Raw genomic sequence first — 12,699 nt, 5'->3', positions numbered from 1 at the left:
AATACCTCAGTAGCATGAATGGCGACAGCATGTCAGCAGGTACAGGTGAGGCGTCGAGCGTGCGTGGCTTGTTCTGCGCCCCTGAGGCAGGTTAGTCATTCGTGGACATGCTTTGGTGTTGAGTGTTCAGGATTATAGCGTGTGGGACTTTGCTTGTAAGTGTGGGAGATTTATAGCTCTGCCGTTTTCTCTCTGTGGACTCCTAACTTCTCACAGCGGAATTTGGAAAGTGACTTCACGCACAAGCTCGCCTCTATCCCAAGCCAGTCGGAGGACTTGGGAGTAACTGCGCGTGGGGATGGCAGAGGACATCCTCAACGATTCCTTCCTAGATCTGAGAGAAGTGGAAAATAAGGTTGGCAGGAAAACCCCAGAAAGTCTTCTGATTTGGATGAGGGACTCTGCGGACTGCGAAGATGGCTGGAGGTCTGATGTGGTGGACAGGGCAGACCGCAGCTCTGCCTTCAGCGGTAGCTTCTCTGACAGAATAAGCAGCTTGAAACAAGAGATGGTAAAGACTCCTATTTCTATAATAGAGAATGTATCATGATTATTGCTGTCCTTAATGGACAATATGTAGTTGTAGTGGCTCAGTATGAGTGTGGACTGAGTGTTCCTGCATGTGTATCTTTTCACATTTTGCAACAACTTGCACAACTTGTTTCAGCAACAACTCTTCTGTTTGACAGAATTGTGCTTTTCTCTGAACCGCCAAGTCGACTTCACCTGCTTCTGTTTATTTCTGATGACAGACAGTGTCTCATGTGTCTCTCCACCACACCCATCACCTGGCGCCGCTCGCATTCATCTCAATTCCCTTTACACATTCTGCTGCGCTGCTCATTCTCTGAACACCTTTCACCTCACCTGACTTCCTCCAACATTCTTCTATGCGCGTTCTCTTTTGTTCTCCTTCATGCTTTGTTGGCAAATGAGTGCACTAGCAGGGCCCTCATTGGTGTGTGTGTGTGTTTGGATGAATACACACCTCTCTCTTCCCACACATACCTGCAGTACACATACACCTACATGCACACACATACACACATACACACACACATACACACACACAGTTCCCTGATGTATACAGGCATCACACTGAACTCCTCTCTATTCTTGCAGAGGTCGCTGCGATCTGCCGATGTGAAGATCCTGCGCCAGCTGCTGGCCGTTCACGAGGGTATTGAGGCCATGAGGTGGCTGATGGAGGAGCCGGAGGCCTCAGTCAGCCACAGCAGCAGCTCGACGGGCAGCCTGAGCAGCCTGGTGGCTGTGGAGGAGCACGGGCTCTCGGTGTCCCCCTGCAGGTACAGTTTTGTTTGGCTTGTGTACAGGAACCTGTTCAAATTAAAAAGTTGCACTATTCTTTTAAACTAATAGATTATCTGTACGTTCTAATACCCATATTACCATACTATAATATGACGGAAAAAACATGTAGTATGTCCTAATACATATTATATCAAATGCAGTATGCCAAAAAATGACAGGATGTCCAACTGCATCAGTTCACGTGCAGTATGCAAATATGTCACAGTTCAAGATACCATGTTATGAAGTAGTTACCAATTGAATACATACTGCATGCGACACATTTGTACTTTGTCAAGATGTAGTCTTAAAAGAAAAAGTAATTTGGTACTTAGTGCAGATGTAAGAAAAGTGCATTAAACAAAGTCGTACCGTAGCCAAAATCTCACCGAACTATTGCTATACTATCTTCAATGTTACCAGTTGCTGTTAAAAACAACTTTTGAAACCTAAAACAAATAAATCCCAAATGTACTTCACTGCTCTATTTTGATCAGATTCAGAATTTCAGCCAAAACCTGAAGAAGCTTATGATATCTTAAGTGTGCAGGATGTAGATTTAAAGCATTTTCAGTTTTAGGGCTCAGGCTTCATATGTGACTTTGCATTTTTATCATTGCTCCTGCAGAGAAAGACTAACTCAAGATTTGACTGAAAACTCTGGCGATGAAGCATCAGATCACCAACCACACGCTCATGATGATGAACTAAACCACAAGAGCTACTTTGACATGCGGATCCCGGAGTTTACTGAGGAAAGACCTCCTAGTCCTTCCATCTTTAAGTTGGAAGTCAGTCATTCCACACATGGCAGCCGTGGTCCGTCATCATCTGGTCCTGCCAACTGTTTGGGCCGTGCCAAATCACAAAAGTCCCAACCACAGGACTCTGATGTAGCTCCGTCACGATTCATCAAAGACGATGTTGGCACCATCAGGAGAGCTCTCCTCAGATCTAGCAGGTCAAGAAGAAACATGAATGATATCTTTTCCCTCACTAAACATTCAGAAGAGATACAGACGAAGCACCAGCACAATACGATGGAAGAGGAAGAAAATCCGCCTAATAGAGACACGACCTTGCTGGGCTATAATGCTCCGTGGTGCTGGGTGGAGTCACAGGACGATCATACGTATCTATAATATTCTATAAAGCTATACATTTAAATGTACGAGAAGCTATTTACCTCGACTTTCTCTTTCTCTTTTTCACTATTCATTTGCTTTTGATGAGGATGTTTGATGTGTATTTTAGGTGTTCCAAGAGACAAAAAAGCCCCTTTTATTTACAATTAAGGAAATTATATGGTAAACAAATATGATATCTAGAAATGTCATGTCCTTGTCGAATAAATGTTTTACACACTGGTGACTTTAATTGCAAAAATACTGATCATGAAGTTAATTTTCACTGAATTTAATTTGATTGTCTTCTCTTATTCATAATAGCTTATATCTCATATATTGTGCAGTCTCTTTGAAATCGTTCACACTTGTGGATATAAGGCAATAAACCTGTGCACATTTTAAAGATGGAGCCATTGCTTTGCTGCAATGATGAGCCTAATATGTTGGTTTGTAATAAACAAGACCCAAAAAAATATGTATTCCTGCTCTTGCTTATCAAGCAACCTAAACAGCAGAGAAGTATGAATGCTGGATGATTATGTGTTACGTGTAAATAAGAAATTCATTTTGATGTTGTCGTAAACAAACACAACAAAATGGACATGTGATGGTCAAGTAAGTCCTAATCATGACAGCTATACTACTATTAAAAGGGAGGCATTTCAGAGCTGTTTATATCGAACAGTGTTCCTTGGTTCTCTTAAGCTTGTACTTTTGAACATTACCATGACAATAATGAGCCGTGTTCAATATTCACTGCTGTGTATTATGTTTTGCGTCATCAACAAGAAGTTGTCGTTTATGTCAATAAACAATATTTGAACATTGTCTCTAAATTACACAAATTATCACTAAAATGCCATTGTGTTCTGTGTCGTTAATGTGGACGATGTTTATTTTTCCGATAAACGCAAAGGCAGCACGCGATGACTTTCGTGACGTCGTCTATTTACATGGAAACCAAGGAAGTGCTGTGCCTGCAAAACGACTTTCTCCTGAGCGAGCGATGTTTGAGTGACATTACAGGTGGTCAACGGACGATGTGATGGTCCAGACGCAGGAAACATGGCATTCCGTTTTCTACGTTGCCTCCTTTTCGTCGCCCTGACGACGCGGACCTCAGCAGACGGTCAGTGCTTTCAGAGGCGAGGACAGCGCGAGCTGTCAGTTAGCATGTTGCTAACTACCGCTAGCTACCGCGACGTGCGACTTTACCTGTTGTTGTCTTGTGTCGCATGCTCATGCACTGACGTTCACATTGTTAAAGACACATAGTGTGTCCTCCTTGGATTTGGCTCCTCTCCCCATGTCTCATGTCTCCTCTATACTGTCTCTCTCCTCTTCGAACTCTTCGAACTAAAAACTTGTAACTCCGGACTCCTTAACTGAAATCAACCACATCGACGACAGCTTCTCCGGGTATGGGGAACCTACCCTACCTTCTCGACTGACTGCTCGATCTGATGGCTGCGGCACGATGGTGAAGTGGGACGTCTGGTGCGTCAGGACCCGTGTCGGGACGTAGTGGAGGACCATATTCGGAACTTTGATTACAGGAGGATTATTTTAGTTTTTTTGCTGCCTCGGCTGCTTTTATTAAGGAAAAGTTAAGGAAGCCGTTAAAGCTTAAAAGGGCGGAAAAGCTGATGTAAGCAAAGGACATGATTAGGCCAGTTTGGGCAGAGTGGCATTATTGAACCGTCAGAATGAACCGTATCGTTTGGGAGAGCTCTGCAAAATGAAAAAAAGAAATTTTGAAATTGAATTGGCAAAAGGGAGAAAATTGGAGGAAATTGGGAAATTGTGGAAAAGGAAACTGCTACTGCAGCACCAACTGGAACAAATCTTATCACTGCCTTATCTGCGCAATCCCACCAGGACGGGCCCAAGGCCGTGACTGACTAACAACAGAACTCAGACTCTCTCATTCTTCCGAGACTCCCTCCATCATTCCTATTCACAGATCCTGTTCCCCCCCTCCCCCCCATCCCCTCAGGCTGCACCCATGGCCCATTGTGGAACTTTGGATTTGAGACTTTGAACTGTTGTGACTGGGGAGGGGGATACACTACCACACACAACACACGAACTTAACAACTGAAATGCACTCACCCCCCCCCCCACGCCCGCCTGCTTTGCTGCCCCCAGTGTGACAGGACGATTTCTGGCCGCCGCCGTGCCGCGGCGGTGTGGTGGCTGCTTGCCGGTGCTGCTTACCTCGCCTGCCCTAATGACGGGGCCTCTCCCCTCCCCCCCCTCCCCCCCCCCCCATGTTCATGTCTAAGATGTATATGATATGTATGTATATGCAATTTGTTTTTTTTTTTCCCTGCTCCCACTGTACCTCTAGGGGGGGGGGTCTTTTGCTTTTTCTCGCCTCTTCCCCTCATGTTCCTCTCATGTCATCCACATCCTTTCTTTTCTAGATGGCGCGCGCAGCGCCCGTGTGTTGGTGCGCGATTTTCTTACCTTCAAAAAAAAAAAGTTCCTCGTTTGTTTGTGTTTTTAATATGAACATTCTTTGGCAATAAACATGTTTCTGATTCTGATTTCTGATTCTGATTTTCTGATTCTGATTCTGATTCTGATTCTGATTTCTGATTCTGATTCTGATTCTTATGACGGTATACATGTGACAACGTGTATCTTTACAATATGTATCTTCTAACTTAACAACATTAAACACTAAGTCGACTGTTTCTTATTGACATTCAACAAAGTTAGTGCGAGAGCATTTCTTTTATTTAGTGTCTCATTTTTTTCTATCCGTCGTGCATCTTTTCATCTTTGTGGCTACATTAAAAAAAAATGTATTTCATATTTTTAATAAAAATAGTAATCGTCTTTTATCACATATGTTTAGATCAGTGTGTGTAGCTAGTTGTGTCACACTTGCACTTGTATTTACAAACTACTAACTTACTTATACAATATGTGTATTACGACACTCAGCGGTAAAACTGTGTTTGTGCTCTTTCTGTTTGAAATCTTGCTCCCTAAAGATGGACCGGTGACATTTGTCTCAGAGCTCTCGTCCAAACCAGCTCAGAAGTTGTCCAAGTATGGTTGGTATGGCAACGTGAGGCTGTACAGGTTTCAGGTCCCAGAGGAGACGGCCGTCGCTCGCTGGCTGTTCACAGTCACCAAGGGCCACTCGTTCCACTGTGGGCAGCACAATGTCTCCATGTAAGATCATGAAAATGTCTTCCCATTTTATCTGTGGTTTATTTTTATTTCAACTTTTGTGACTCCTTTTTATATCTTTTGATCCTTCTTTCTCTCTCTTGTAGCTATATTCAGTATGGTGCTCCTCCAGTTATCAACCCAACGGGGACCGTGTTTCCCAATTCAACACTATGGAGCCCCTGTCTGTCTCTGATCCTACTGGTGACTTCAAACAACTCCACGACCTTTAACCTCTCTAATCCTGCTCCCGGTGATTGGTACATTGGTGCCCACTTGCCTGAAGATGATGGGCGCATAGAGCAAAAGGTTTGTCGAGAGCTCTATACAGTATGCACTTTTTGCAGTTTTTTTTAACAGTTTTTGTTGTTTTGAGTCCCGATGAAGAGTTTTTTTTCCCTGGACATATGCACACAAACTGTCCTCCTTTAATAGTGCAGCAATTTTCATGAGGACCGTTTTGAATAAAGATGTGAAGCCACTTATTTACATTTTTAGTGGCCTGAATGTGCACTTTTTCACTTCAACTATATCTCTGTCTATCATATTTGTGTGAAAATGATTTCAGTTTTGCATCTAAAGGCCAAGATGAAGTGGCAGTATTCCTATAATGCTCAACTTGCAAATGATCCTTTTAACTTAACCGGTTCCACCGGATCAGTCGGCGCAACTACATTCTTCTGCTTCTGCATTCCACAAATGCCTGGCCTTGAAAGAACAATTTGCATTTTACCGTTTACCTCCTGTAATTGTATTTGTGTCCCCCATTGTTCTACATTGTTTTATTTATTTATTCTCTTTCTCTATTAGGGCTTTCCGTCTTGCTCGTACTTCTTCCAGCCTCAGCTATCAATCCGGAGAGCAGTGGACACGCCCATTTTACAGCAAGGCACATTTCTCCAGCAGACCGCAGCGCCTGTCAGACCTGCCCGCCTTAAGTAGGAACTGTGTGTGTGTGTATACTTATTTACCCGTGGTTCTATCCTTTAATCCAATCTTTATTTCTCTTATCAATCAATAGAAGAGCAGTTAATTTATTTGTGTCTGTCCTAGGTTGTATGTTCCAGAGTTTGCCTCCTCTCTGTCCGTCTCTGTGGCTGACTGTTCGTCAGCGGAGGGAGCCGACAGTGGGAACTGTTCACTAGTCCTCAAGCTCGGCTCTACTTCTCTGCAGCACCGCCCAGTCGCGGTGAACTGCTCAGGGATTGGCTGCTCTGCAACTCTTTCTCACCCACCTTGGGATACCTGGTTACGAGTTGTTGTGGAGAGCAGCCTCGACAACCGTACTGTGACCTTTAGTATCATCTCAAACTACACAGGTGAACACAGAAGCGCAGTTCCGTAAACAAAACTCACACGCTATTATGTCTCTGTTCTAATCCACCACCAGTGCGTGTAATCTATTCTATTCTGCACTGCGTGTGTCTGTCTGCGTCTCCCTCAGTGGGGTGCAAGCCAAAAAGTGTCGGCCTTAAAGCAGACGGTGGCGTCATTAATCTCCGTGGCAACCGCAGCGATTCCAACTCCACATCAGCAGGCAACAGCTCCGTGATGACAGACGCAGTCGCCTTGAGCAACGAGTCGGCGTCCCTGTTCACGCCGTTGTCGGCGTGTGTGTGGAGCATCCCCGTGCTCTACGAGGAGGTCGATGTTCTGTCACTTCGATTCACTCCCGCCACCGGACCCAACGTGAGCGTTACAGATGCTCACCCCACCCTGCTCACCTACCCCCTGTACACACAAGCCACTGGTGGTACACTCAACCTACAGCTCACACTCAACACTGTGAGTACCACTGACATGTTACACATTCACTCATACACTATTCTGATCACATATTATATACTAGATTTGAGAGTGTCAGAGTTGTGTTTCCTGCTGTTTTACATGTGTGTGTGTGTGTGTGTAGACTAATGCAACCCTAAAAAACAGCAGCAGTGTGGTCGCCTGTCTCTCTCCGTGGGCTCCGGTCCTCGAACTCAACCACTCTCAACCCTGTCGCACAGGTAGCACAGATAACCAGAATGAATCTTTTCACATTCATACTTGATTGAATTGATGCATTTAACTCCTGGAAATACCTGCAGTGGCTTAATGAGTCTGGTAACATTCAGATGAAATAGCAGAAAATAGGGTTGTATTATTGATGATGAATAACATCCTCGGAATGGACAATGTACAAGTTCAAATATCCATTTATGAAGTAGGAATGTCAACCTTCTCAAAGGTGTTTTCCTGCCTTCTGCCAAGAGCAGGTTAGATACGAGCTCACTGAGAAATAGTTACAGTAGAACATCTCCGCTCTTATTTGGAAATAGGTCTCATTATACCCCGTAGACATAAATGTATTTTGCCACACTTGCATTTTGAAAATAGAATTTGGAGGCACTTCTCGTGTATGTGTGTGTATCTGCAGCTTTGTTTGGAGGGTACAGTGTTCACGTGAATGCCAGTGATCCCAAAGCTGTGGTCCGGTTGCCTTTTCCTCAGTCAGCAACATGGTACCTCACCCTGCAGCTTACATGCAACAGGTAACACACACATGCAAATGTTGCATTTTCATCTTTATCTAAAAAATTCGTAAATATTTCTACATGTTTTCCTCCCTCAAATCTGGAGAGCACTACTCTCAACGGACAATGGATGTTTTTAATGAACACATGGTCTCCACATGTAACGCCTTTGTAGATGTGTTCACGTTGACATTATACACAGGTTCACATTATAAATGCACATATCTGCGCTTAAGTTTTCCTCATCCCAGTTCCTTATTAAATTCTGCTTCCACATGAATACTTTCTTCATTGTTTGACTTTGGACTTTCACACTACATAATGTTTTATGAAATTCAACAGTACTTTCTTCATATATAGTTCTTTATTAAAAAGACTTGCTAAACATTGGTATTTAAAGGGCATACAATTCGATTGTGCAGCAAAGGTATTTGTAGTTGGCCATGTATTTAATATGTAATGTGTGTGTGTGTGTGTTGTTCTTGCAGCAGTGACTGTGGTAATACATCACTGGTGTCTGTGGTCCCAGAGGTGTTTATCAGTGCCTGTGTTGAGGACTGTGGGACATATGGGGAATGTAGACTCCTGAGATCCTACAGCTACCTGTACGCTGCCTGCGTCTGCAAAGCTGGTAAGACACACACACACACACACACACACACACACACACACACACACACACACACACACACACACACACACACACAACAATACTTTTCTTTGACTTTAATAACAGAAGTAACAAGGCTATCTTTGCTTAAACTAAAATAAGGTGTGTTTGTGTTGCAGGCCGGAGCGGTTGGGGCTGCACTGACAACTCAACAGCTCAGTCGTACCGTCGCCAGTTGACAGCAACTCTTCTTCTCACGCTCAGTAATCTGTCTTTCCTGCCTGCCATCGTGGTGGCCCTCAAACGCTGCTACATCACTGAGGCCTCCGTCTACCTTTTCACAATGTTCTTTTCCACGGTAACACACACACACACACACGTGTGTGCATGTATGTAGGTCAATTGCATTTCAGCCATGTTTCTGGAGAACTGTTCATCTTCAACATGGATAATGTTATGTTGAATGAACACAAGTGTTTGTTTTGGCCATCACACTTTCAATAAGCCCAGCTCACAAAAAAATGTAACATTGACGCTGCACAGCTGCCCTTTCAGTTCAAGGATTCAGTCTGTCTCACTTTCAGGATGCTTCTTGCTTCCAGATGTGGTCATAGACATGTTGTTGGGTATAGCCTGTGATGGTCGATGCCTTCAGTTGAAAATATCGATCAAGCCAGACCACACAACTTTATTAGTCATTATGGACACATCTATATGCATGTGTTATATGTAACTGTTGGGAAGGAGGACCGTAATCATTATTAAGGCAGCTCGTGTTTTTAGCATTCAGAGTAATGTTTTTTCTTCCTTCTTTTAATATTCCAGTTTTACCACGCATGTGACCAGCCTGGTGTCGCAGTAATGTGTATAATGGACTACGATGCCCTACAATATTGTGACTTCCTGGGGTCAGTCTGTTCCATCTGGGTCACCATCCTGTGCATGGCTCGCATCAGAGATGTATTCAAATATGTAAGACACTGACTATTTTCCTTTTTAATACTCTTATCGCATGATGAAGGCCTAAGATTGGTTTCTAATCGTCTTCTTCGTGTGTGTGCAGACTCTGTTTATGCTCGGGGTTCTGCTCATAGCCATGTCGATGCAGCTGGACCGCAAAGGCCTGTGGAACCTGTTGGTTCCCGTCCTCTGCGCCATACTGTGCATGGTCACTGCCTGGGTGAGACGTAAAGAGAGTTTATGAAACACTTCCCGATGGGAATATTCTGCTGACTTCCTTGGCAATTTAAAATAAACCCACAATGAGGACAAAAGAAAGAGTGTTAATAAAACAATGAACTTGCTGTAGCTGAGGTGTGCTGAATCCAGTTCACTTTTGTTGACAGGTGTACCGAGGAGTGCAGCGGCGTCATTGTTACCCGCCTTCATGGAAGCGCTGGGTCCTCTTCCTGATCCCCGGGGCGCTCTGCGCCCTCATTGGGGTATGTTTGTACATTTTCACTGAGACCGAGGACAACTACTACTACACACACTCGCTGTGGCACATCCTGGTGGCCAGCTGCGTGGTGTTCCTGCTGCCCCCAAAGGAGAAGAACAGGGAGGTGCTGGGCTGGAGCAGAGGATGGAGCTGGAGCCGGAGCCCCCGGGTTTGTGGGTACACTCTCTGTCAGAGCGACAAGGAGGAACTCTACACTGTCACAGGAGCGACTGGGCATTGATTGTTAAACGGCACTGCAAGCATTCACAGAACAAAATAATTTAAGACTCTTAAAATGTTCTTTACATCTTGAATAAAACATTTAAAATTCTAATTTAGACCTATAATCTCATAGGTCTACCATTTTCATGTTCACATTTATCGACGGATTGAAACTCTTATATTTGAATAAAAAAGATCTGTAAAAGTCTTAAATAATGTTGCAAACATCCTAAAATACAGCACATGAACAGAGGCCTCCTTCCTGGATGAAGGTCTTATTTATTTGTTTGTTTGTTTCAACCTGAAGTTACCTCGCTCTTCCCAAATCCCGCTTCCTAGTACAAAGCCCTGGTATTTGTAAATATTGTGTTTGTACATGTCGGCTGTGAAATCAACGTATGGAATCAGACTTTGTGGAGCTACTTTAAATCTTCATATTCACACTCATGTTATTGAGTCTGCTGATAAAGTATACACTATTTATAGTCTGTGTACACACTCCTCATTCTTGGATCTTGTATTTTATTTATTAGAAATATTTGAAAACTATTTGATCCATTTGAGATGTGCTTCATTATTAACAGTCATGTAGTTCAAACAACCTTTAAAGTAGTTTGGCTTTGTTTTGTCGACCATATTACGTTACATACAGCTGAAGAAGTTCGCTTTTTATCTTCAAAGTGTGATTGCAGAACATCTTGAGACATTTCCTCCTCACAATCCACGTCTTCATGTCCTGTAGCCTCTCCAGTCGGCCGGAGGTTCTATCCATGCACAGATTGACACGCAGCTGGTATTGAAACTGAATGAGTTGCTGACTCTCCGCTCTCTTATCATCTCATGTTTATTTTCCCACTTTAAAGTTGTATCCGATTTTTCTTTTTACCAAGACTGGTTCTGAAGCACTGTTATGATTTAAAAGCTAACTCCACTATGTGATGTACGCAGCCCATATGCAAATGAGTGGTGACTATGAATGTATATTCAGATGACTGTGTCCAGTGCCTCCTCTTGTCTATGAATGTGTGTGTTTTGTCTTTTCCACCTGTATAGCTACTGAGCACTTTCCATACTTTATTTACTGGAAGACACATTGAATATGTGTCGTCTTTTACTATGTCTCCCATGCTGCGATGATTTCCTCCTTATGATTTTTGCACAGTTTCAAATTGAATGTTTCTGTCACACTTGCATAGCCTTTCTTTTTCGTTGTGACATTTAATTAAGAGCATGAAACATACTGTAGCTCTTATGTGTGTCAGGATGAAGAAATGTGATGTTCAATGTAAAACATGATTCTACTTTCCAAACCATTTACAAATCCAAATGGCATTTATCCCACCAAAAATAAATCTGTGGTATAAAGAGAGATTTCATGATTTATTTACACACACACACACGCACACACACTGTCACGCAACAAGAGTGGATGGGGCAATGGAGGAAAGCGGATTATCATAATCCTCGGAAATATAGCAAGTGCTTGTTTGTTGGAAAATACACATTTTACTGTGTGTGTGTGTGTGTGCACTTATATAAGTATATTTGCTTGTGTGCCCATATATGGCTTGCCTCCATTAGTAAATCTGCTGGGCTCTCATGTCCTGCAATGCTGACACAGATCAGTGCTACAGATCACAGCATCGAGCCTTATACTGCTCATAGTTGTTAGAAAAGATCGACATATCCTGATTTTTAATCCCTTGTAAGCACCACGCTTAAAAATAACTGGATCCTGCATTTCCTCTCTGCAATCCAAACTTCCAGAAGAAGTAAATGCCCTGCTCTTTAGAACTCCTCGTCAACAGTTTATAACAACGGTTTTCTATCTAACTCAAGACTTTATATATCTCTTTCACAGCAATAGAATATATCATACAACTGTGTCGTATGAGTAGTTCTCCTAATGATGATAAACTGACGTCTTTAAAATCAGTGGCTTTAACCTGCATTGACACCTAAAAGGGAACTTTTCTCAGTAGCAGTGGTGATGCGTTGTCATATGTCAACAGACCGTAATTAATTATGTGGACTTTGAATTGCAGTGATTCCCAACATGGGATTTAGATAGATCTGAGGAGTTTAAAGATAATTAATAGGTGTAACAAATACAACAAAATAATCACCCTGTGGAAATGCCCTCAACTCATGCTGCCACTCAGCCCTTAACCTGTGAAGAAGGGTTAACATTCGGCACTTATTCGGGCTCATAAGATAACAAGGTTGGGAACCACTAACTACAAGGGTAAATCATGTGACCACATACAGCCAGTAGAGGGAGCATGTCCAGTAGAG

The 12,699-nt window shown here is 43.1% G+C and overlaps 2 protein-coding genes across 2 annotated transcripts; both read left to right on the top strand.

The window, feature by feature from the left end:
• Positions 1 to 298: 298 nt before the first annotated feature.
• Positions 299 to 2,676, top strand: LOC130198403 (leucine rich adaptor protein 1-like). The gene is made up of 3 exons (XM_056421555.1): positions 299 to 511; positions 1,123 to 1,307; positions 1,940 to 2,676. Exons 1-3 carry the CDS (start codon positions 299 to 301, stop codon positions 2,451 to 2,453), a joined length of 912 nt encoding a protein of 303 aa, XP_056277530.1. The 3' UTR covers positions 2,454 to 2,676.
• A 748-nt stretch (positions 2,677 to 3,424) lies between these two features.
• Positions 3,425 to 11,773, top strand: pgap6 (post-glycosylphosphatidylinositol attachment to proteins 6). The gene is made up of 13 exons (XM_056421408.1): positions 3,425 to 3,567; positions 5,441 to 5,624; positions 5,729 to 5,930; positions 6,432 to 6,559; positions 6,675 to 6,940; positions 7,066 to 7,406; positions 7,531 to 7,627; positions 8,038 to 8,152; positions 8,623 to 8,765; positions 8,924 to 9,102; positions 9,570 to 9,716; positions 9,808 to 9,924; positions 10,091 to 11,773. The coding sequence occupies exons 1-13, from the start codon at positions 3,504 to 3,506 to the stop codon at positions 10,421 to 10,423; spliced, it is 2,316 nt and encodes a 771-aa protein (XP_056277383.1). The 5' UTR covers positions 3,425 to 3,503; the 3' UTR covers positions 10,424 to 11,773.
• Positions 11,774 to 12,699: the final 926 nt, after the last annotated feature.

The sequence above is a fragment of the Pseudoliparis swirei genome, chromosome 8, assembly GCF_029220125.1.
Source record: "Pseudoliparis swirei isolate HS2019 ecotype Mariana Trench chromosome 8, NWPU_hadal_v1, whole genome shotgun sequence".
NCBI lineage: Eukaryota > Metazoa > Chordata > Actinopteri > Perciformes > Liparidae > Pseudoliparis > Pseudoliparis swirei.
The sequence above is the reverse complement of the archived record's forward strand: the minus strand, read 5'-3'. Positions and strand labels throughout refer to the sequence as shown.